General features: G+C 32.8%; 2 protein-coding genes across 2 annotated transcripts in view; one reads left to right on the top strand and one right to left on the bottom strand.

Moving 5' to 3' along the window:
* LOC133182918 (WD repeat-containing protein 43-like) overlaps nucleotides 1–10,798 on the bottom strand; it is a 12,222-nt gene extending 1,424 nt beyond the window's left edge. Inside the window, exons 1-15 of the mRNA XM_061317773.1 lie at nucleotides 10,597–10,798; nucleotides 9,628–9,765; nucleotides 9,022–9,143; nucleotides 8,436–8,553; nucleotides 5,775–5,905; nucleotides 5,486–5,582; nucleotides 5,210–5,271; nucleotides 4,873–5,038; nucleotides 4,605–4,691; nucleotides 4,269–4,379; nucleotides 3,887–4,018; nucleotides 3,521–3,642; nucleotides 1,873–1,936; nucleotides 1,314–1,427; nucleotides 1,005–1,074 (exon numbers count right to left, since the gene is read on the bottom strand). Of these exons, the coding sequence (XP_061173757.1) occupies nucleotides 1,005–1,074; nucleotides 1,314–1,427; nucleotides 1,873–1,936; nucleotides 3,521–3,642; nucleotides 3,887–4,018; nucleotides 4,269–4,379; nucleotides 4,605–4,691; nucleotides 4,873–5,038; nucleotides 5,210–5,271; nucleotides 5,486–5,582; nucleotides 5,775–5,905; nucleotides 8,436–8,553; nucleotides 9,022–9,143; nucleotides 9,628–9,765; nucleotides 10,597–10,776 (1,714 nt within the window). The 5' untranslated portion in view covers nucleotides 10,777–10,798. The remainder of the gene's footprint in view (nucleotides 1–1,004; nucleotides 1,075–1,313; nucleotides 1,428–1,872; nucleotides 1,937–3,520; nucleotides 3,643–3,886; nucleotides 4,019–4,268; nucleotides 4,380–4,604; nucleotides 4,692–4,872; nucleotides 5,039–5,209; nucleotides 5,272–5,485; nucleotides 5,583–5,774; nucleotides 5,906–8,435; nucleotides 8,554–9,021; nucleotides 9,144–9,627; nucleotides 9,766–10,596) is intronic.
* Nucleotides 10,799–11,201: 403 nt separating this feature from the next.
* Nucleotides 11,202–24,577, top strand: LOC133183830 (equilibrative nucleoside transporter 3-like). The gene is made up of 14 exons (XM_061318734.1): nucleotides 11,202–11,242; nucleotides 13,281–13,410; nucleotides 14,776–14,857; nucleotides 15,002–15,153; nucleotides 15,412–15,506; nucleotides 16,429–16,479; nucleotides 16,889–16,974; nucleotides 17,831–17,980; nucleotides 18,388–18,418; nucleotides 18,712–18,839; nucleotides 19,610–19,721; nucleotides 21,424–21,509; nucleotides 23,197–23,402; nucleotides 24,179–24,577. Exons 2-14 carry the CDS (start codon nucleotides 13,349–13,351, stop codon nucleotides 24,288–24,290), a joined length of 1,353 nt encoding a protein of 450 aa, XP_061174718.1. The 5' UTR covers nucleotides 11,202–11,242; nucleotides 13,281–13,348; the 3' UTR covers nucleotides 24,291–24,577.
* Nucleotides 24,578–25,777: the final 1,200 nt, after the last annotated feature.

A 25,777-nucleotide genomic window follows, 5' to 3' on the forward strand; every position in this document is an offset into this window, starting at 1 on the left:
CTATATAACATCATATCTGAATTTTTTTTTAGTTTCAATCATTATGTGCACTTTTTTAATATCGATACTTTGTCTTAGACTAGTTTTCTCAATCAAAATGGCATAATACGTAAACCATAGTGGGATACACGAAATCTTCATATAAAAACATGTACATGTAATACGGGACTAAAAAAAACAATCGGGCGTGGTATACCGTATATTATGAAACCCGTCAATGGCGGCCGATTTCCTCCGATATTTTCGATAAAATTGGCTCTATAAAACCTTGGCAGTAGGGATTAAACTCAAAAAGACTATGTTAATAAGGTATTGGTAATCTTATAAATCGAAATCCAGTCATTGCAGTTTTTTATATGTCATTAAATCATATTCAACCGACATTTTACAAAAAACCGATCATTTCACCATTTCATGTCACCCTCGTGGATTTTCCCCGAAAGGTGGCGCTAGTTGCAAACATTTATTCAGTTGGACATCTTACTATTCGTTTCATCGAGTGAAAAATAATAGTATCCTTTCTATTTCTATAAAAAAAAAAAACAACCGTCTTGTTCCTATTGTTAGTGATGTTTTGAAAAAAAAAAAAATTGTATATTTTTCTCAGATATTCGTACAAGCAATGTCGCTTTACAAGGCCTAATAATTTAAAGTACGAGCTGTTGTGATGCAAATAGATCTTACTCCGCGTAGCGCACATGTTTGTTTGTTGTTGTTTTCTCTCTTTTGGGGGGGGGGGGTTATTTCTTTTTTGTTTTCTCTCTTGTTTTCAACGTATATATAACATAAACCTCGGTATATGTGAGAGTTTATGTCATTTGATATTTAAAAAAGACAATGAATATCACCAACTCGCCAATATACTTTTGCACTATTTTCAATAGCGTATTTAGAATCAATATTGTGGAGTCCTTTGTCGCCGCAAATTGAAAGAAAGAATTGGGGGTCGACACCAATGAGGCTACATCGCTGATAGCGATGCGCCTCAATAAAATCATTTTTACCTTCCTGATACATAAGAAGTGGTCGTTGATCTGGGGTGACATCTTCCTCTTGCTGAGCTTGGCTTGCAATCTGCAAGATTATATCTGCTTTTTTCAAAAACAATCTTGGAGAAATACCTGTTCATTTTTTTACAATTAACATTAATTGCTGACTTCTGTTTTTCACCTAAAAGAGAGGATTTAGCAACCTACCGGTGTGTATTCATCGTTATTAATATTTAATTCCATACTTTTTTCCTCAAAAATTTTATAAATATTTGACATACATGTAAAAATTTAAATTTAACTTTTTCAAAAATCTGACAATACCTGTGATAACATCAGCTCTAGTTTTCCTTTCAGTTTTGACAAGCGGTCCACTAATCTGGTCCGTGAATCCATAGACTGATACAAGACACTCAGATTATTTACCATGTCAGGAAACTGCAATTCATACATAAACTCCATTTAAACATCTCAGTTTCTAGTCAAAAATTACTTTAAGTAGTGATTTCAAGAAAAAGTTCCAATGTAAGGTTAAATTGTAAAGATTTTCCTACCAAGACATTTTTAAGCTACATGTACATAAGAGTCATCACATCATCACTGTGACTGCAGCCATCCAGTAACTTACTTAATGTAATAAATATTTGTGTGTCAGAGAAAACAAAACAGTAATTGAATAGACAAAAGACATAGTCTACAGGACTGTGAGAAACAGATCTACGTGTACATCATTTTTGTGGAATTATCATCTTCATTTTTGGCAGCCATTGACAAGTAAATCGCCATTATGATGCAGTGGATTGTTTATCAACCACTTATCTCTGAATGGCTGTGATCAAGATGATGAAGGTACTCTACACTAACTGATGACAAAGCTACTTACCGTAATCAAGTAAGATGTGTGAACAGTAAGCAGAGTCTTTAACCATTTCACATATAAACCACCTCTGCAAACACAAAATAGACACTTCAAAGAAAATTCCATGATGATAAACCAAAGATACCCAGAAAACACTTTTGATATATGTTCAGTTAGTACACTGAGGGCTCAAATAGGCTTAGACTGCTGCCCAATGCCAGTCAATGTTTTTATATGTGAAATGAAAAAAAAAGTGAGCAAGCTCACATACCCCACGCTCCCCCATACTCGACAATGCAACACATAATGAATGGCACAGTGCATTTTAAATACACAGTATAATTCAAAAAGGGGCATTACTTGCAAAAAATCATCACATCAAAACTTCTTGCATGTAAGGACATTCAAATCTTTGTATGTAACAAATTTAATTGGGCTGAAATTTCTAGATAGATAATGAAATCAAAATTTCTTGGTAATATACAAATTTATACATTATGCAGGACTTATGATGACAAACTGTAATTTAAATTCCTCAGTGATTTGTTAATGAGTGTAAGTCCATGTCCAACACATGACAATTTACACATTTAAATAATTGATAGAAACAAAATTATGATGTAGTCATATGAATTTATTTATATACTGTACTTATGAAATTATTTAAGGCAAAGCACCAATTTGAGAAGGGGGGGGGGGGGGGGGGGGAACTATCCAAGATTTTGTGTGCGTGTCAAATCATTAATATTTTGATCTCAAAATCAATAGGGGTCTTTTAAGGTCATAAAATATTTCACATAAAATTTCATTACAAAAGTTGATTCCAGTGGATTTCCTTATTACCTAGCTGGAAAGTTTCTTCAATAATAGACAAAACTCTTAAGGCAAAAATAATGTAATCAGAATTTCCTAGTAATATGCACATCTACACACTGTGTACTAAATATCTGCAAAGTTTGACCAAATTCTGTGCAGCGGTTTAAGAGGAGTGGCGCTGACAAACTGTTCATCTCTATATTCAAGATATGGCCAAAAATCTAAGTTGAAAAGTGCCGAAATTCCCAGAAAAATCAAGGAATCGGAATTTCCTGGACATATGCACATCTACACACTGTGTACTAAATATCTGCAAAGTTTGACCAAATTCTGTGCAGCGTTTTAAGAGGAGTTGCGCTGACAAACTGTTCATCTCTATATTCAAGATATGGCCAAAAATCTAAGTTGAAAAGTGCCGAAATTCCCAGAAAAATCAAGGAATCGGAATTTCCTGGACATATGCACATCTACACATTGTGTACTAAATATCTGCAAAATTTGACCAAATTCTGTGCAGCAGTTTATGAGGAGTTGCGCTGACAAACTGTTCATCTCTATATTCAAGATATGGCCAAAAATCTAAGTTTAAAAGTGCGGAAATTCCCAGAAAAATCACGGAATCGGAATTTCCTGGACATATGCACATCTACACATTGTGTACTAAATATCTGCAAAGTTTGACCAAATTCTGTGAAGCGGTTTTAGAGGAGTTGCGCTGACAAAAAAACAGGACTGACGGACTGACTGACACACTGACTGACTGACGGACGGGTCAAAAACATTATACCTCACGCAACTTGTTGCGTGGGGTAGAATAAAATGGTTAAAATTGAATCATACAGTTAGTATAACATACTTTTCAGATGGTCCTGACACACAACTTGTCAGTTCTTTAACTAGAGGAACAATCGCCTGAACTGGGAGCATCTTGATGGTGTTGGTTATAATGGTGTCACTGGTGGGCCTTCCCAGGACACTCTACAAAAGTAAAACCAAACTTTTTTTTTAATTTATAAAATTCTTTAAAGACTAACAAGATGAATAAGAAATGTATAATATAATAAAGGTTGCAAAATTGAATCTGCATCAGATTTAATGATCAACATGGCAGCCATGGGATTGTATGGGGTGAGTAGCCCCTCCCACAACTGTTCAGTAGGATCCATTGTATACATCACATACAGTTTGTACTAACACAGCTAATAGATGTGAAAGTTCTTACTTTAAGAATGTTTTTGTCTTCACTTTGTAGACCCTGGGTCAGCAGTCTCACTAGTGTGTCGGCTTTAGGGGGTTCCTTGGAGGTCTCTGGTTTATTTATACTGATGGCATTCAGCCTCTCTTCCATGTTCATCTAAAAATATTTAGTGTTAACTTAGAAATTCAAGAAAACTGGTACCAATGTATGCAGTCGGTTATTTCTATCACAAAGGAATCGAATAGAAAGGAAATAATATACTTTATTAACATCTAAATACTGTAAATTCTTTTCATTAAAATGTTTTCTTTAGCACAATTTTTCCAGCATAACAATTTCAGTTGAGAATGTGCTTGTTAGTTCACACTTTGATAGCCCAAAATGTCAAAACAATTCTAAACCTTACATCTGAAACAGATGGTTTTCTTTTCCTCTTTTCCTTCAACGAGGGTCCACTGGCGACAGTGTTTTCAGGAGCAAGCACAGTTACATCACTGGAAACAGCTGGTGTCTTTAACTACAAATTTAGTGTCACTTAAATAAATTTTTGCTTATTATTATTTTAAAAAAATTCCAAAATCAAAATGTAAATGTTCATGTAAATAAATAAGCAATCATCTTTCTCAATAATGAATGTATATATCCAAGTTAACAACATAAGATTCTTTCAAACAAAATATCTAGAATTATGTTCCATACATCTAATACTTGTATACTCACAGCTTTTAAAAGAATGTGTTACCTTTGACACATCAGCCTGCTTTTTCATAGAGGATAACACAGGTTCATCTCGTATTAAACACATATCGGAACTTGACATATCCAAGACCTGAAAAGAAACAAATACAACTTACAACTTCCATCTAAGCCTTTCAAATCAGTATCAAAACAATGAATTTCCACTGAATTTTCCAATATAGTCTCATACCTCTGTAAATGATTCATGATTTTAGAGAATTCATTTACATATCTTTTAACTCTCTCTCTCTCTTTTCCTGACACAATCTTACCACTTTTTCAAACACAGGTTTGAGGTAATTTCCGTATACCAACAGAAGGCGCTGGTCCTCACACAGATGAGTGGCTAGTATCTGAATTGGTTTTGGAATGGAATCTCTGCCCCCTGATGAGGCTATCTGGATGGTCACTTTTGGTTTAATAGGTTTTTTCACTTTTCTATGTAGAAAAATTTTGTCAGATTTATACAATTTTCTGCATCCATTCTTTCATGATGTATATCACGCTCAATGATTTTTAAGTCAGTATTAAAAACACCATATCAATAAAAACAAATCATCATGTTTATTGTTAATGATTATTGTTAACAAAGTAACTTAAATCTCCTACCCATTCATTGTATGGTCAAATACCAGCACTTGTCCACTTCTTGTCACAGCAGCCAATACCACCTAAAATACGTATTACAATTCAATTTTCAAAAAAAAAAAAAAGGATTTTTAATTTAGTTGTAAATATATGTACATGAATTTTTCACATTTTCAAACTATTGAAACAGCTTTTCCGTGGAATTTTGAAAAAGTGGTTGGTTTTTTTTTAATCAATTATTTTTTCCCCTTGATGTGCAATTCAAAAGACATTGATCAAGCATACAAATCCACAGACCTCTTCCTGTATTTTCTGTAAATCTAACATAACTGGTTCCTCTGGGAGTGAAAATGAGGCTATAGAACTTTTATCTTTCACTGAAGTGTTTACTTGCCTACAAAAATAAGACATGGCATCCCTAGTGATTTACATATTTTTATCAAACATATATTTTATGAACTGTATTAAAAATGTTTGTTTAACCAGTAACAAAGTTTGTATAACAGCCAGTTGCCAGTACACCTCCAATATCAGCAAAATACAAAGAACTCCATTGTCTCTCAAATTTTTACTTTTAATAACATACCAAACATTCACAAGTCTGTCATTCAGGGCTGCTGATAAGAAATATGTTCCTTCTGGACTTTCCGGCAGTTCTGTCCGACTCGGGAGTATGGGAAGTAATCTGAACACCTCTGTAGCATGACCAGTAAATTTCTGCAAGAAAAATATTGTTCAATTAAATTTCTAACTCATGACTTCCATGTATATAAACTGATGCCAAGAATAACTAGAATACTGACCAGTCAGCAAGGGCCCCGCCGAGGGGTAGAAATACAAGGAGTGCAGCTTACAGAATGAGAATTTTAATTGATTACAAAAATTGAAAAATATACGAAGAAGAATATGCAATAACAACTGTATTTATAAAATTTCAAGATAATTCATAAATATCCAACAACCTGTAAAGAGTATCCCTGTATTTACATAAGGCAGTAAAAAACAATATATCTATAATAACTCAATTAAATGTATATTTAAACAAGAATAAAGTATGTGTTTTATAAAATGCCAGCCTTCACTGAATGCAAATATCACCCAGGCTTGACCTTAACTTCAAAACAAATATCAGTTGCAGACAAATGTTAATTTATCTTAAAGTGACAAAGATAAGCCTGGAAAATTTTCTGCCCTAGACAAGATAATTAATCTCAGGGGATTAATTGTACTGCTCTCACATTCTTTTCTTCCAAATTTACAATAAGAACTTTTTCAGTAATGACAGAATGAGTTTATTATTGGACTACCTGTTAAAATTAATAGTATTCTTGAATTTACATACGGCAGCAAAAAAATAAAAAAAGAAATGAATAAATAAATAAATAAATAAAATAATAAAAAAAACAAACAAAAAAAAAAAAACATATCTTTATGTATATCTTGTTTTTAGTTTTTAAAAAAATCATAACTCATTGTGTATTTTACCAAAATATAGTATGAACATTATTTAAATCCACATTTCAGAGAATGTAAATCATTCAGAATTGACCTTAACTTCAAAACAAACTTCATTTGCAGACAGAGGTGTTAATTAATCTCAATTTGACAGAAACAGATAATGCTTTGGATTTTCTTCAAGAGGAAAGTTAATTAATCCCATGGGACTAGTTGCAGCTTTCACAGTTTACAATAGGAACATTCTCAGCAGTTATCTCTCTTTGCCCTGGCATTCATTCTAATGTAAAGTTAAGGAATATACCCCACCACCCCAGCTCCAAAGTGGATGACACAGAGAACCAAACTAAGCATCAAAATATGTCTTACTGCCTCTTCAACCAACATACCAAATTTGAACTCAATTGGTCAACTACAAAAAAAGTTATTGGAAAAAAACAGAAAATTTGTGGACGGAATAATGACAGACGGACAGACAGACAGAGTGATTACTGTAGGGCACCTGCAAATCCTTGCGGGGCCCTAATGAACTATACTATTACAATTTGGATAATTTTTATGCTTTTTTTAACACATATAAAAGATGCTAACGCTGACTTTCTCAATCATCCCGAATATGCAAACACTCCAAAATAGTTATTGTTCCATAGAAAATATGATGTACCTGTTCCATTATATTCTGTTATCAATTGTGACTGTACATACAGTGAGACTGATGAAAGGTCATTTTTACAAAACAATTAATTTACTGTAAATGTATTTTATTTACCTTGTACAATATTTTGCAGAAATTGATTATTCAACAAATTAGAGAAGATATAATTTGAATGTGCTAGTTATAAAAATATATATAAACTAGAAATATGTCCATAGGACATGAATGCCCTGCCAAGGGTATATTAGTAATGCAACATTTTAACACAAATTGAGAAAAGTGAGGTCAAGGTCAAAGGAAAGGTCAAGGTGAAAAATATTGATGCAGTTGAATAGCTCTCATCAGTATGTATCAGCATATGAAGTTTGACACTAATTTAAGAAAAGTGAGGTCAAGGTCAAATGAAAGGTCAAGGTCAAAAAATGTTGATGCAGTTGAAAAGCTTACATCAGTATGTATCAATATATGAAGTTTGATTACTCTATCTTGAATGGTATCTTTAAAACTGAGCTAAACACTAATTTAAAAAAAAGTGAGGTCAAGGTCAAAGAAAGGTCAAGGTCAAAAAATGTTGATGCAGTTGAATAGCTCTCATCAGTATGTATCAACATATGAAGTTTGATTACACTATCTTGAATGGTATCTTTAAAACTGAGCTAAACACTAATTTAAGAAAAGTGAGGTCAAGGTCAAATGAAAGGTCAGGGTCAAAATATGTTGATGCAATTGCATAGCTCTCATCAATATCTATCAGCATATGAAGTTTGATAAAAATATCTTGGATAGTTTCTTTGAAACTGAGCTTTGAACAGAGCTAAACGCAAAGTGTGAGGGAAGGACAGACGGAAGGACAGGACGGAAGGACAGAAGGACGGAAGATGGACATGACAAACACTATATGCCCCGGCCATATTCATGGCGGGGCATAAAAACATTCAGTGATGTCCTTATTTAGTGAAAGCTGCTTTTCACGAAAGGTGCTAAGAAGAATACAAAGCCAATGTTATTTGTTTACAGTAGAACACTCCAACACAAGAAACTTCATGAAAGTTTAAAATACTATTACTTCAAACTTCACTCAGTCATTCATTGTATTTCATCACTATAATTGCCTTAAAATATCAATCTTTCACATACCTTTAGTACACTATAATTTTCTAGATCCCACAGTTTGATTGATCTTCCTGATGACAAAAGGTGATTCTGTGCACAGAGACAAATAGAATGTATGCTTCCACTGTCACCTTTCCATTTGCTGAAAGATCAAAATAGAAATACCCATTTTAATTATCTTGCCAAAGCACACAGATTAAGATTACATTTATGTCAGTCTAACTCACAAAAGTATTCCTTGGCTATAAACATACAGCTGAACTTCAGTATCTTGAACTCTGATTTCTCAAATACCATGAATATGTCGAAGTGATTTTGAAGTCCCAATCACTTTTTCTTTATGTATTTTAACCTCCATATATCAAATCATCAGAAATCTTTCAGTTATTTCTTGGTCCCATCAAGTTCGAGATAATGAAGTTTTGACTGCATATATTTTCAAGAATCAATGCAATGGGGAAATCAGTTAAACACTTGAGATTTTAACACAACTGCGCCATGCTATAACAATTTCAAACTTCGTTTTATTTTTCCTTGATTTGTCACTTCTTTTGAAGTTTGCAGACCTGCTTTATATTTGAACTGTTGCAGATGGTATCATGATCCTTACTGTTTGGCTTTTCCAGATTTGACATTCCACTGGATGATATGTCTGTCACAAGAACAACTGATAACTGTGTTGTTTTCTGGGTGCCAGCACACATCATTGACAGTGTCTGCATGACCCTCTTCCTAAAAAGAATTACATCTGTTCATTTAGTTTTGTTACATTTCAGGCAACTCCAAAAAATCTGTGCATGGAGTTTGGAAAATTTTAACCCTTGTAAGACTAGTGTTTTCTTCCATTTTGGAAAATTTTAACCCTTGTAAGACTAGTGTTTTCTTCCATTTTGACTATTTCAGAAAGTGTCCCATCACTTTTAAATTACTTCATCCATTTGAATCCTTTATCATTTTTTAAAGATACTTTGTCACTTATGATTAACTACAATTTCCAATTCATTGATCCTCTATGTTCTCTGTTGTGATTTAATTCAGCTTCCTATATATACTAAACTCATTATTACAATTACTAGTATTTACATTTCTGCACATTAAAAACACAGACACCCCTCAGTTTCTCTCTTTGTAAAACATGATTTACAATATGTGATAAATCAATTGAGAATGCAGTAAAAATTGAGTCTTGATGTCACTAAAAATGGCAAAAAATTACCATAATGGTTTTGACATCTCCTTTTACAATGCTGTATATAAGGATGCTTCCTGCTGTCGTTCCCACTGCAATTAAATCATATTGTTCTGTAACAGCTGTACCACCTGATTTTCTTCTTTTCTTTCGTCCTGGAGTGTCCTTTACAAAGAATGAAAAGATTTTATATAGGCATTTCAAAAATGACATGAAACCTGGTACAGAAAATCTGAAAGTTTACATCTTTCTTACACAGGATTTTCATCTCCAATAATGCAAATTTTGCTTCCTCTTCAACAATTTTTAGGATAGCTATGTTAGTAACATTTCCTCACAATTTTGTCCTATAGTGACTTTTAAAATAATTTCTATCTGTGTGACTGGTTTTGACATATGCTGTAATTAGTGCATTGCTTAACACTTTTCCAACATTGAGACATTAAAAATCTGTATGTTCCCTATATTTTATGTGGTCCAAACCTCCTAACAGAAACATACCCATTAAATATCCACTGCTCTATCCTTAAGTCAATTTACTACCTTATAATCAAACTTTAAGGCTAAAAATATATCAAAAGACATTTTGTCATATAATAAGACAAAACCAAATGGCGAGTAAAACTGGAAGAATTTTATTAGCATTGGGAAAGTTGGGAGGTACAACGTGCTCTCAACATATATCTTTTTCCACAAATTTCACATTTGATAGGCTATAGAGTTATTTTAACTTGCATTAAAATGGAAAAATATTCATTAAATACCAATTAAATCTGAGATGTCAATTAAACCAATAACAACTGGCAAATCAAGATCTTCTTATACACAATGTTCAAAACCTCTTGATGCTGAAATCAGTATTTCATGAAGGAAGTAATTGTACTTTCAATGAACTGTTGCACAAAACTTAAAAATCAAGCTTAATGCTAATTTCTACTCCCTTTCCGCTGACAATGTCAGACTCGGTGAAAATATAATTGAGCAACATTTATATACCAGGTTTCTTTTTGGTCCCCATGAAAGACATGTGCACGTCGCTGACAAGTGTGCACTGGGTGTATATTCTTGCTTTAAGACCCCATTGTCTGCTTCCCACAGTTTCAACACCCCATCGGGACTCGAATAAATGCTATATTGACTGTTGTCCGAGATCGCAAATGGTGTGATGGAGGCCATTTTCAACACGTGTTTGGCTATGCGCATGCTCTAATGAAAGTTAAAACTAACTGCATGAATGACAAAAAAGACAACATATAGGTTTTCTTAGTCAATTACCAATAATTTCAAAAAAATCCAGATCAATGTGTTACATATAAGATAAGCATGTTAAAATTATTGCCTTTTCCCCATAGAACAAAGCACAACAAATATTTTTTATTGCAAAATAATTTCATTATTGCAGATGTGATATATTCATTGCTTATGTTTTTCTGAATACCAATGAAAGTCAGCTGATATATATGATTTATGTTCAAAAACTATTTATATCTTAGAATTTAGAAATCGATATATATAAAAAATAAGTTATGCAAGTTCTCGAATCATTTTCTTTCTTCTCCATTACTGTTATTAGTCATATCTTAACTTCATTTCCGGCTTTCTGCATGTAAACATTGGTAGAACTCCAGAATCTGGAAAAAGGGTATAATTACATGTATATATAGCGATTTCATTTTCATTACTCAATATACAAAATGTATAAGCGTAAGGTTCTCTTAAGATACTGTATATTTATCTTTTGAAGCATTTTTTTTTGTTTTACAGCGTAGATTGATCTTTTTTTGTCATGTCATGTGATACTGTAGGCAGTGTTTGTCAAGAAATATAAGGGTGTAGAATATGAAAATATTCATTCATTTAAAGAACGAATTAAATAGCTACCCAAGTTATATCGTATAAACTGGGTGGCAACAGTTTACGATTTGTAAACTGCAAAGCTCGTTGACATTAAAAAAAAAAAGCATAAACTGTTCCAACCCAGGTTGTACCCCAAAAAACATATAATAGCAAGAAATTGGTACTGGGTTTTACGGTGGATTTATATGCTTTTGACATATCATTGTGAAAGGCAACACAGATTATATGATATTATAAACAAATTTTTATTTAGTACATAAAAATATGGGGTCCTTGTATGTTGCCATATTAGGGTATCCCTTTGTCTACATATTAAGAATTTATCCTGTCAATGATTTTTCAGGATTCTTAAGTGTTAACATAACCAATTATAGAGGGCGGAGCCCTCTCACAGGCCCGAAGGGCCCATGAGAGATAAGCTCTCCTTATAGGCAATATGTATGTATATAAAATATATTGAACTCGATTGTGAACTCATCCTCGCAAGCCAGGGGTCCTGAGTCAACACGTTGCCGTTGGACCCCTGGCATATTTCATTCAACATTTGTGGGCTAACTGTAGCGACGTCTTTCGGAAAATTTACAAATCTTGATTGTTTTTCTTATCTCTCAACCAATCACATTAAGCCATTCTATGATAAACAACTTGTAACACGTGCATTTGAGGTGTCAACTGAATCCTTATCTAGCTATTTATGAAAGCTTTAATTTGATTGGTGCTTCTCAATGAGAGAAGCAAGCCCACGAATATTGAATGAAATATGCCAGGGGTCCAACGGCAACGTGTTGACTCAGGACCCTGGCTTGCGAGGATGTTGTGAACTATATTTTTATTATATTTAAGAATTGTTGTTTTTAGTTTCGAGTGAGTTATTGGTGTGTTTATCACACAGACTTGTCATGTAGGCATATTTTATGTAGCACGCTAGTGCTTCATGAAAACTTTGCCTTTGTGGAAGTCTGTGGGATTTACACACTACTAATTCACAGGAAACTTAAAATCATATTCCTTATATTTACATTTTACATATTCAAAAGCAGCAAAAATACACTCTGACAATGAATTTTTCCTTGCCCTTTATTGTTTTATTTTTGAAAATGTTTTCCTTGCCTTATTGTGAGGTCACTTAAGCACAAATTTGTAAATACACAAAAATGGTATTAAAATCAGTTTCATAGTTGATTTAGAAGAAAAACACAGCAAATGTATATATATCTGTATATATTCATGCATCAACACAAGCCCATAGTCTTCAGAAACTTGAAGTTCTGCTGCCTAATTGAAAAAGAGGAAGGAGTTAAGATGGTCATATAATATTATAATAACCATCAGTTGACAGTATCAATAAAAATATGAAAATCAGACTACTCTTGAGGCATCGTGCTAGTATAATGTCCTCAATGATGTACTTATTACCTCACCTCTCACCTATCCTCATCGTGCCCGCTGGCACATAAGGCCCCAATCCACTGCCTCCACCTGCCCCCATCTCTGGTTGCTGACCTTGCTGATGCCCCAGCTATTCCACCCCACCTGTAGTTATTCCTGCTTTGTAGTTCTTCTCCATGTTATGTCCTTATTGAACAAGGATTACTGAAATCTCAACATTACATGAATATTCTTAGTAAAGTTGAACTTTCTGCAGCTGGTGCAGATGAATACAATAACTTTTTAAGGCAAGGGGATTTCAGCTAATCAGAGTGAAGGAAAGTAGCTTTGTCTTTAATGACACATTGTATTACTCTCAACAAAGTGTGTGAAACTTGCTGAAATTAAACTCTCCGTGTATATAAAAAATTATTTGATATATATTTTACTTACAGTTGTGACATGCCATAGTGAATCACTCATCATTTGAGCATTTTGAGAATCTCAATCCAGACCAGCTGAAATGGAATCTGAAGAGCAGGAGTCCTTACTGCCTCGATCTAGAGAACCACCACCACCAGACAGGCTAGTAACAAAAAAGTTTTCTGTTAATTTCTGACTTTGTAACATTTAGCAATCTGACAGAAGCATAACTAAATCTAGTTATTTCAACATATAAAAAAATGAGTTTTTAACAGTATTCAAATTCATGAGGGTGTCCCTTAAATGCCTTTGTGGTAAAATGTAAAGTAATCTGTTTTAGTAATTTATTAATTTACGGTACTCTAAATTTCCATGGAGAACTAATGAGTATGAACATGATGAAATATAGGCAGTTTAAGTTCCTTTTTTTTTTTAAATCTTGCAAATTCATGGACATTTTATAAATATTTCTTTTGAAGCATAATAACTATCTGTAATTAGATTAAAACATCTAAATTAAATGAGAAATGTACATGTATGTGGAAAAAAAAATCTGTTAAAGGTGACATGTATTTAAAAAAGATACACACTAATGTCTTAAAACATAAAAAAAAATGCTTTATTTCTAAATATTTACATTTCCAATGTCTTGTCCGAGATAAAATTACAAATTGTAAAAATACTTTATTTCTACATAAATCTACTGGTTCATCAATAGGCGCGGTTAAAAAAAATCACGTGCGGGGCGGGACAAATAGAGACAGAAGCGGGGCTATTAGCACGGGAATTTGCAGAATCAGAGCATGTAAATATAAGGAGTAACTGTCTTATTTTTTGGATTCATGACGATGATCAATCAATTGGCTTGCGTGATAATTTTATGCATAAATGCCTTTGGCGTTTATGCAAATTATCACGCAAGCCACTTGATTGATCACATCATGAATCCAAAAAATAAGACAGTTATTCCTTAAATTAATCTTTGTATAACATAAGAAACTTGGAGTATAACATCTTATGCCACTCTCAAAAATCAAAGAGATATTTGGAGGTAGAAAGCAAAGCTATGCAATATTTTTATTGAGCATTTCATTTGTTGAGATTGAGTAAAATACATGTATAGCAGAAAAACATTTATTAAAAAAAATACTTGATTTAGTTATGTCCCTAATTGTTTAAGGGAAATACTTGTATGTACTTCACTTTAATCATTATCCATTATTAAAAAGCAGAAATTCAGTTAGAATTTTAATTGTGTAGGGATGAAAATTATGGGATTACCCAGGATATTTTTTATACTGTGTTAGTTAAATTTTATGATAAAATAGGTATACAAAGATAATATGAACATTTCTCCATTGTTTAAGAAAGATAAGACAAATGAAGCCACTTTTTTGGAGATGGATTTATGGAGAAACACCTCAACTACTGGCATAAAAGCACCAGTATAGATTTATAGCATTATGTTAGATTCCATTGGTTTTAAATTGAGTTAATTTTTTTTTATCTTTTTGCTCCTTGTTTCAGGTTTAATGCTGTTTTCATTGTATTCTACTTTATTGGCATTGGGTCATTGCTTCCCTGGAATTTCTTTATTACTGCAAACAAGGTATGTGTACATATAATTTAATAGCTGCTTAGATTTATTTTATATCCATCTTGAACATGATGATTCAATTTTTTTTTTTCAAATAATCCATCATGTTCTACTCAGTGGAAAACTATTTATATAAGACTTTTTTTTCCTCCTCAGTATTTCCAATACAAACTCAGGAATACTTCTCTACCATGGGATGATGGATTTTTTAAAACTGATCTTCAGTTCAACTTTGAAAGCTCAATTACCATTGCATCAACTGTGCCAAATGTTTTGTTTAATGTCATCACAGCCATTTTGGCAGCCAGGTATGTTGTTTCTTAACATGATTTTTTTAAGAGAGAGTTATGAATATGCTGGAATTTCTGTACTGTATAATAATAAAATGTTGCATGAAAATTTATATGCTTTGACCTTGAAAGAAACAAATCTATTTATGTGTAGATACTCTGTTTAATTGTGATGATATAAGTTATGAGAAACACAAATTTTTTTTTTTGAAAGGGTAGGGGGGACGGGGTAGTTTTTGCTGTGTTGAGTAATTGCAAATCTTTTGAATTTTTCAGAATTCCACTGAAAGGGAGAATGGTGTTTTCTAATGTTACAGTTGTAGTTATATTTATGATTACTCTAGCGTTGGTGAAAATTAATACTGACCACTGTAAGTGTAGATTAAATCTTAATTCTGTTTCATCTTTATTACAAGATATGCTGTAAACAATTTCATTTTCATAAGATATTAGGATTGCATTTATTCCTGATGAAGAATCTTTATGCTCTGTTCACATGGAGAGTTTAATTCGAATTAAACGCAAGTTACTGCGAATTAAAGTTGAACCGCGTTCACACGGGGAATTTAATTTGAATTAGTTTAATTCAAATTAATTTACTGCGCATTAAATTACTTCGCATTAGCTCCGTGTGAACGCTCAGCGAAGCTAGTTCGAGTTAAATTTTGATGCATGCGTAATGGCAAAATTAAGTGACATGCCTCATTTCGGTGTTCAGATACAGGTACTTATGCAGTTCTTGAGTGAAAAACAAAAGAAAATTAAGTTAAATCACTAAAATGTGTAAAGACACTATGACATTATGTCAAATGGATCTCCTTTACATAAGGTGACGTGATTTGCAAATGACTTCATAATAGCCTTACTGAATAGCCTACCTGTAGAAATTACATTTTTAATTTGCATTACTTTACTTTGCATCAGCTGTCGTGTGAACGCAATTTAATTTACATTAGTTTAATTCGTATTATTTTACTTCACATTAATTTACTGCAAATTAAACTTAAATCAAATTTCCATGTGAACGGGGCATTAGATATCATTCAAATAAAAGTTATATGTTGAGAAAAAATTTGAATTTTCTTTCAACACAATTTTATGAATTTCTACCTTCAGTTGATAAAGTTTTAGCAAATAAAATGAGATTTGCAGTACTTAAAATTGTGTAAAACTGTGTACATTTATAATACTTTTACAAAATGCCTATAGTTACCTTCTTCATAAGATTCATTTTAATGCATTAGAACAGAGTGTGGTAAAATTGATAATGTGCATTTTTTTCCCTATTTTCAGGGCAAACAATTTTTTATTCCATAACTTTATTGTCAGTGGTCATTCTCAGTGGTAAGTATAGTTTTTTTCTATCTATATTTTATTAAATCTGCCTTCTTTTATACACTGTTTGTAGATGGGTCATTATGGTGTAACTTTGCCCATCATTGGTGGATATTTTCCAGCAAAATTCAAAATATTTTGCATGATACTTATAGAACATGCATGTATTGTCCTTGTAGTTGTGCCTCTGTGAATTTTGACAAATTAGTTTTAATATTTAAATATCCAATGTTTTTCCATGCTTCTTGCTATATTTTACCCTTCATTTGAGTTTACAATTACATTATCAATAGAATCATGCATTTTTTTTTTTAAAAAATCATTAAATCATTTCAAGATATAAAGTGTCATGATGAGCTTCTAGTTACTTTTGATGGTTATCTTGATTAAAACTTGCAGAGATAATGATTACTTTCAGCTGCCAGCTCTGTGTATATGGCTTCTATGTTTGGCTTAGGAGGAATGTTTCCTATCAAATACATGCAAGCTATTATGAGTGGACAGGTAATTCTTTGGTTTTTGACTCCATAACTTCTGGCTCTTTACCAAATGTTTACAAAGCAAAATAAGTTAACAATTAGTGTTTTAAAGAGACTTGTTTTTCATACAGTATTTTTTAAAGTATGAATTTCAAAATGCTTGAATTTGGAAAAGGACAAGATAGGCTAAGACCCCTTTTTGGCCCCTGGTTTGGCGTGTCTTTTAGAATGATGCAATAGTTTATCAATAAAAACCTGTTGTCACCCCTGTCACAGAATGAGTCTTGGTTCTAAGTTATGGGATACACAGAGGTCACAGGAAGGTCAGAAAATATGTCAATTTCTGAATTTTCCCATTTTTCTGCAAATTTTCGTCAATTTTACAGCACATTTTGTTATAGAAAACATAGAGCACAAGCTTGCCTATCTATGAAATTTATATATTTCATACACTAGTATCAGATGTATCTTATGTATAAAAATCTTAGATAGGCAAGCTTGTGCTCTATGTTTCCTGAAGTGAAAAGTATCTCAAATTTGACGAAATTCCACCAGAATTGAGGAAATTCGGGAAAATGCCCTACTTCTGCACCCTCTTGTGGCCTCCGTATAAGCTTTGAATCAAAATTAGTGCTGGTTTTAAAACAAGCATCATTTTAAGTTCTTAACTACAAACTATCACAATTTTAACTGTGTTCTGATTTTTACATCAAATAAGTGGCCAGATTCGGCCATTACCATACCTTGTCCTTTATATAATACAAAAGTGTGTTCTTCTATATTTGCTACCTTTTCAGTTGTTGGACAAAGATGGATGTCTTACTTTCATTTTTAAACAACTTTGATTTTTCATATATGTGTGAACGACTGCTTCCTTTCAGGCTGTTGGAGGAGTATTTGCAGCTGTGGCCAATATATTATCAATAGCACTCAGCCGGTCAGATGAAAGAGATAGTGCATTTGTTTTCTTTACTATAGCAACAGTGACAAGTCTTATAGCTCTAGTGGGATACCTCACTCTCTATACAAATGTAAGTCAAGAAAATGTACAAATTCTGATTGTCAAGTTGATTCACAGCAAGTACCTAGTTCTTTGCCAAAAAGTATGCAATGCATGATGCATAGAAATCTATACTGATATTCCATGTTATATTTTTGACAAAAGTATTTGTTTGACATGAATATCGCAGAAAAGTTATACAGGAAAGTGCCACAGTAAGCTAGTCTAAAAATATGCCATAAACTGCATGTATCTTGCAATTACAATCTTATTATTGTATTTGGATTTTTAAAAATGTAATATTTTATTGAAAATTTGCAGTCAGATTATTATGATCATTGCATGTATATATACACATATCTTTTCATTTTTATTTCTTATGCATGTATACTTCACAGCACTTGTACATGTTATTTGTAGTTCTCTATTGATTTTCAGGATTTCTCAAGATATTACATATATCATCAAGGTAAGGTTATTCAAATGATCAAGTTCAAATATGGAACACATTTTGTTATACATTTTGAGCACGGTTTTACTAAAAGACATACAATTCAGGCAAGATTCTTATAAAAATCTAGAGCAATTGGGAGTAGGGTTAAATAGTTTTACCCTGCTGCTATTTTCATTCAGTGGATATTAATTTGGTTTAAATGAAAATATGAAGCAATTTTTCCCATGTAAATGAGAACAGAATTCATGGCATATTAGCACTGTTGTACGTTTATGTTGTCAAGTAATATACTGGGATGACCTTTACAGGGGAGCGGGAGATACATGTAAGTGCACCTGAAGAAACTGATGATGATGCAGTAGTTTTGAGTAAGGAAAGCAGTGTTCAAAATACCGATACAGACACCAGATCACCTTATCGTGTTGTTTTTGGAAAGGTAAGAAAATATGACCCCTTATCATGCTGTTTCAGTATATGAAAATGTAACACACCCAATAGCTTTACAAGTAGGGTGATCTCTCTAGGTTGTAAGTGACCAGAACTATTATCATGTTCTCTTATACAAGGTAAAATAGAAGACCACCTAGTTTCAGTATATAGTGTTTGAAATTGTTTTATAGTAAATGAGTTAGTTATGTCAGTGCATCTAAATCAAGGAATAATGCCTGTATATCAGCAGTACTAAAAATAAACATTTCATAGGATAAATTCATTTTCAACTCCTTGTCATCTTCTATCAATAAAATTGCATCTTCCCACAGAGAATATAAACATACTATATACATATATAAATTTGAAATCTATTGAGATTTTTATAAGGAAAAAAATGCTGCATTAATTTTCCTGCAGTGTTTTTAAAACATGTCTTGGTTTTGCTTTGATATACATGTAGTATAACACCTAGTTACTTTTATTTATGACAATAGGAAGTTTATTGTCCTCTTTGTTAGCAACTTTTTTCCTTGTTGCTTTGTAGGGGAACAATACTTATAGCCAGTAAATAAGTATATATATACATGTATATTGAAACTCGCACATTGGGAAAGGGCTGAAATAAACTGTTACTCAATCCCATTCACTTTTGTGAATAAGATATTGTCAAATAAAAAAAATAATAACTCACACCCCTAACACAATATTGTACACAGAACCTTGAGCTACATGTAATTTGTGTACTGATCTGTCCCTCTTTAATTTCCTTTATAGATCTGGCTGGACAGTTTAGGAGCTGGCTCTGTGTTTTTTGTCTCCCTGACATGTTTTCCTGCCTTAGCTTCAGCTATTGTATCCACTCTTGATGTCTCCAGTGTCTGGAAAGGTTTGTACTGAAATAATATTAGGGCACTACATCAAAATATGAGTACCTATTTTACATGTAATCAGTCAAAAAAAATTTGTTTTAGATTTTGGGGTCACTTTGTCAGAGGTCAAGGTCAAAGGATCAAGAGATTGTTAATTTGATCATTGTACATTTATTTTACAATCCAGGTGTTTTTGTCCCCCGTTTTCACAAAAGCAAGGGGACATTAAATCTCATTCATCTGTCAGTCTGTCAGCCTATCTGTCACAAAAACTTTAACCTTGGTCATAACTTTTGAATGAGAAGAGATAAGGCTTTCATATTTCACATGTACATTACCTGTGACAAGACCTTTCCAAACATGCTATGATTATTGACCCTGTATCCTTTACCTTAAAATTTGACTTACTTTTCAAAAATTTTAAACTTGAACCTTGGTCAATACTTTTGAATAAGAAAAGATTAGGCTCTCATATTTCACATCTACATTACCTGTGACAAGACCTTTCCAAATACGCTATGATTTTCTACCCTGTGACCTTTACCTTGAGGATTGACCTACTTTTTAAAAATGTTAACAAATTTTAAATTGTTCATAATTTTTGAATGAGAAAAAAAAAGGGCTTTCATATTTCACCTGTGCATTATCTGTGACAAGACCTTTCCAAATATCTATGATATACTATGATTTTTCACCCAGTTACTTTGACCTTGAAGTCTGACCTACTTTTCAAAAATTTTACCATTGGTTACAACTTTTGAATGAGAAAAGATAGGGCATTCATATTTGACCTGTGCATTACCTGTGACAAGACATTTCCACACATTTTATGATTATTGACCCCATGACCTTGACTTTCAAGTTTGACCGAATTTTCAAAAAAATTAACATAGGTGATAACTTTTGAATGAGAGATGATAGTGTGTTTGTATTTGACAAGTGCATTACCTGTGTCAAAAAGTTTCCAAATATGATAGGATATCTGACCTTGATACCTTCCAGAAAGATACATCATTTTTGACTTTGTGACCTTGACCTAGAATTTTAACCTACTTATCAAAAATTTTAACTTTGGCCATAACATTTGCTCTAGAAGAGATAATGCTTTCATATTTTTTTTTCATGTGTGCATTACTTGTGACAAAATCTTTCGGATTGTATTATATTTGACCTCATGACTTAGATCATGAAGTTTGATGCAGTTTTGAGAAGCTTTAATCTTTGCCATAACTGTTATTAATTCAATAATTTATACCTTATTTGTATGCACAGACAAGACATGAAACACAAACAAGACAGTTACAATATGCCATAAATAACTGCCTCCTAAACACTAGGACACTGAAAGCTGGGGACCACAATAAAAAAGGAAAATATCAACCTTTAGTAACAAAAATACACTTCTAGAAACATACAGTATTATGCTGTGGGGTCTGTAATATTTATCATAATTGATGTATATTGAGTGGATCAACAGTAATGTATTACCTGATAACCCTGATGAAGTGGCAATGAACTTGTATTTGTTTTATGCTGAGTGAAAGATTGTTGTGTATAGCTACAAATTTCCTGGCCATTTTGGTCATAGTGAAAATAAATAAGACTGATCTAAATATATGTTCACTTTTCAGTTTACCCAGTGATTACAAAAATTGTAACATCCTTTGTGAATTGGAGTTTTACAATAACTATAAATTAGCTGTTTTATTCATATTGCAGATCAGTATTTTACTGCAGTTGTGTGTTTCCTTCTGTTCAACATGGGAGACTGGTGTGGGAGGGCAACAGCTGGAGCAATAAGATGGGTAAGATATTAATTGAATGCAGCTTACCTGCAGAGCTGTAGCTCTCCGAAAAAAAAAGATTGGAGAGCTACAGTGCCATCCATAGGAAAATTGTATATTTATGTGCACAAAAAGTTGCGCTTGGTGATGGATTTAGTTCTCCAAATTCTTAACTGCACAAAAAGCTTGATTTCCAAAAATTCCCTAGACCTCTATCAACTACTCTTGTAGTTGACATCTGCACGAAGCACATTGGACTGAATTGTCTTGCCAGCCAAAAAGGCAGTATAAAAAGGCAAATTTTCAATGGTCTCAATGTAAGGCCCAGAAGGGCTATTAACAATGGTTATTGGGAATGTTTTGTTGTGGAAATAGTAAAAGAATATGTAAGGAACACATGGTTAGGAATATTTTCAGATGGACGTTTAAATACCGGTATGCAGAGAAATAAATCAAAAAATACAACACATTTTTGTGTGCAATAAATGATTGGTGGCACTGTAGCTCTCTGGTTGTCCATCACATTTTTGTTTTCAAATCAGTGAGCTACAGATCTGCAGCTTAATGCAGCCATATTGAAAAAAACAACTTTGAAAAGCTGCTATACTTATGGACATGTAGTAGGTATGCATGATTATTATCTACTCAAATTGTAAATTTATATCCCCTAGATCATAACTCCAGGACCTTTGGTGGATTCAACTTGCTCATATTGTATATAGAGTTATTTTTGTTCCATGTTATTTCCCCATTACACTTGCTAACAATTTCATCCTGTTTTAAACTTGCCCAGACTTGTTTAAAAAGAGAATTAGCTGTCTCTGGTGAATTCACTCTATTATGAATTAGCTCACTGACAACCAAAGCAAAAGGGACAAATTCTCTGTATACAGCACATTGAAGTAATAACTGTTTTCATGATTATATTAAATGAGCAGCTAATCAGGTGATTGTCAAGTTCTTGGATCTCTTTTTAGCTCACCTGAGCTAAAAGCTCAAGTGAGCTTTTCTGATCACATTTTTTGTTGCATCTGCCAGTCAGTCCATCTGTCTGTAAACTTTTCACATTTTCAACATCTGAAGAGCCACTGGGCTAATTTCAACCAAACTTGCCACAAAGCATCCTTGGGTGAAGGGGAATCAAATTTGTTCAAATGATGGGCCATACCCTCTTTCAAGTGGAGATGATTAAGTATTAGTGAATGGCATCTGTCAAAAATTCTTCTTCTTAAGAACCACTAGGCCAGAAAACATGAAACTTACATGAAAGCTTCATTACATAGTGCAGATTCAATTCTGTACAAAACATGACCCCCTTGGGTAGGGTGGGGCCACAATAGGCAATCAAATTTTATATAGGAATTTTTGGAGAAAAAAAATCTTTAAAAATCTTCTCGAGAGAACAGCAAAGCCAAGATTAGTCATTTTTAGGTCACATGAGTCACTCTGATGACCTATTGAAATCTGTTTTCATCCCTCGTTATGTGTCCAGTGTTTTGCATTATCATTTGAATATTTCAGCTTCTTCTCTGGAGATGCTGAATCAATTCAAACCAATTTGCATTTTGCATTTATGGGTGGAGGAAGACCAATTTGCATATTGCATTTGTAGGAGGAAGAATTGTAAATTTTATGGTCCCCCCCCCCCCCATTTGTATTGTACTGAGGTGATCATTAAGACCTTTTGGCCTCTTGTTTTATATTTCAGCCAAGTGAAAACCATAGAAAGAAAATTCTCCTTATTTGTGCCATAAGGATTGTCTACATACCACTCATCATGTTCTGCAATATTGAGCCTAGGAAGAATAAAGATTGGACATTGTTTAAGAGTGATTTTGCCCCCTTGGTGTTCATTCTGACTCTTGGACTTACCAATGGATATTTCTCCACATTGTGTATGATGTATGGGCCAAAGTAAGTAAACAAACAAAATTTATCAATTTTGAAATGTCTATTAGTAATACAACTGAACTTTGGTATCTCGAACATGGATATCTCGAATACCATGGATATGTTGAAGTGATTTGGAAGTCCAAAGCACTTTTTAAGTACTGGTATTCTACCCTCAATGTCTCGAACCCTTGGAATTGCCTAAAAGTTTTTTCTCGGTCCCATTGAGTTCAAGATAATGAGGTTTGACTGTGCATGTATTTACATTTTAAAGTTGGTTTTTACTTATAAAGTGTGATGGATTTATATGTGTACAATCTGCAGCACCTCTTGGCATGATACATGTATCACAATTACAAACATATGATTTAATTGTTTTGCAAGAGATAACATAAAATCACTTTGGAGACATCCTTCTACATCATCTTATTGAAATATTGCATAAATGTTCATCATGTTTATTTTTACACTAAATGTTTTTGAAATGTTTCATCAAAATAAATTTCTTTGACAGTTTGTATTTTGAATAGAAAAGTATATATATATATGTACTTCTATAAAATGATAAAGTCACATGACTTTAGAGACATGCAGCGATGATGCTTGAAGCATCCCTAGGTATTTGTTTATGGTACAGGATTCCCTGTTTAAAACAATATGAATCTGCATCATGCAAATTATCAAGGCTATGCTGATTCAAACGAGAACAGTTGAACCTGGTCAACAGTTAAACTTTATGATACTTTTTATAATAAAAGTAACATCATTAGTAATTTTTTTTTTTTTATTCTATATTTCAGGAGGGTAGAAAGTAAATATGCAGAATATGCAGGGACATTTATGTCTGTTGCCTTGACAACAGGATTGGCTGCTGGATCGCTTTTAGGCTTTTTCCTGATTAGGATAGTGTAATTCCAGTCAGCTCAAAGACAAACAGCAAATCTGTCAAAAATTTTCTTATTAACCCTTTTTTTTTCTCTTTTTTTTTTATGAACTATCTCATACTTAGAAGGATAAAAAAATCTCTTTAACCTGGACATTTGATCATGTATTCTACTGGCTGTGAATCTCCAAATAATGGATCTTTTGGAAATATTATTGATATTTGTCTTGTGCATTTGTATAAAGTGTGTAAAGGAATGATTATAATTTTAAGCATTTATTTTTGCATGGAGTTAAATTTTAATTTTTTTTTTAATGTTGACTAAAAAATTAAATTTCTAATATAATAAATGTCTCTTTTATATGTGTCTTTCAGCAGTCTATCATGGTCCTATAAAACATCAGTGAATATGTTGGAATGATAAAAGAAATTTATTTAAGAACTTTGAGTTAAAGATGGTTATTTGCACCATTTCATGTATATGTAAATGGCCAGTCTGAAAAAATATACATTGTGAATCAAACAATAGAAACTTGGATGTTTTGTTTGCTTACAAAAATGGATGTCTCAATTTTCTTATGATACACTGGGCCATTATATGTCCATGATGACATGTCCTTGACTTTTAAGACATGACCTTTAGTCAGACACACCTGGAGGTGATAAGCATCAACACACCAAGTTTGAATTCATCCCAATCTATAACCCAGAAAGCATTTCACTATTCCATGATCTTGAGATCTTTACCTTTGAGACCTGACTATTTCATGAAACAAGGTACCATAGGTGGTTAGCAACAACACACAAGTATGAATTCTTTACAATTCTAAAATTTTGACCTGAACTTGATTTTAAATTTTATCATCAGTGACTTTGACCTCTGGGGAATGACCTTGATTTCATGCATATGGTTAGGTCATTAGCAAGAACATATCTTAACAATATGAATTGATTCCAATCAAAGTCAAAAACTAATGTCTCCTACCATTGGGGAAAACATAATAACAATGAAAGAAACATTATTATCTTAATGACTAGGAGGGGAAAGTAACATGAATAAACTAGCATACACATGAATTATTTGTAATACGAGAGCAGAATGTAGAAATGGCCTTGTCTTCAAAAAAAAAAATCTTACTATGCATTTGTTTTGTTACATGTTTGGAGCTAATTTCCAATAAGAGAATGAGGAAGGGATCAGAATTGCTCCATTACAAATAAAATGGCTAATCAAAAAATGTATTTAGATCGATTTCCTTCTGACCAATGAGTTTGAATAATACTAGATTTTATACCCAGTTTCCATGCAACAAAGTGTTGAGTCATACATTCTGAGAAGGGATAGCAGTCTATTGCATATTAATCCCCCCCCCCCCCCCCCCCACCAAATGGTTCTCATTTATAGTTGGATGTGTTAGAACACAAAAGATCAAGTAATAACAATGTAATCTAAACCAGCAACCTTTTCTACTGCATCCTGAACACATTACTGAGACAAATTCACATCCTTTATATG

This window comes from Saccostrea echinata, unplaced genomic scaffold (assembly GCF_033153115.1).
Source record: "Saccostrea echinata isolate AGI-Se365-2 ecotype Australia unplaced genomic scaffold, CSIRO_AGI_Sech_v1 ptg000009l, whole genome shotgun sequence".
Classification (NCBI taxonomy): domain Eukaryota; kingdom Metazoa; phylum Mollusca; class Bivalvia; order Ostreida; family Ostreidae; genus Saccostrea; species Saccostrea echinata.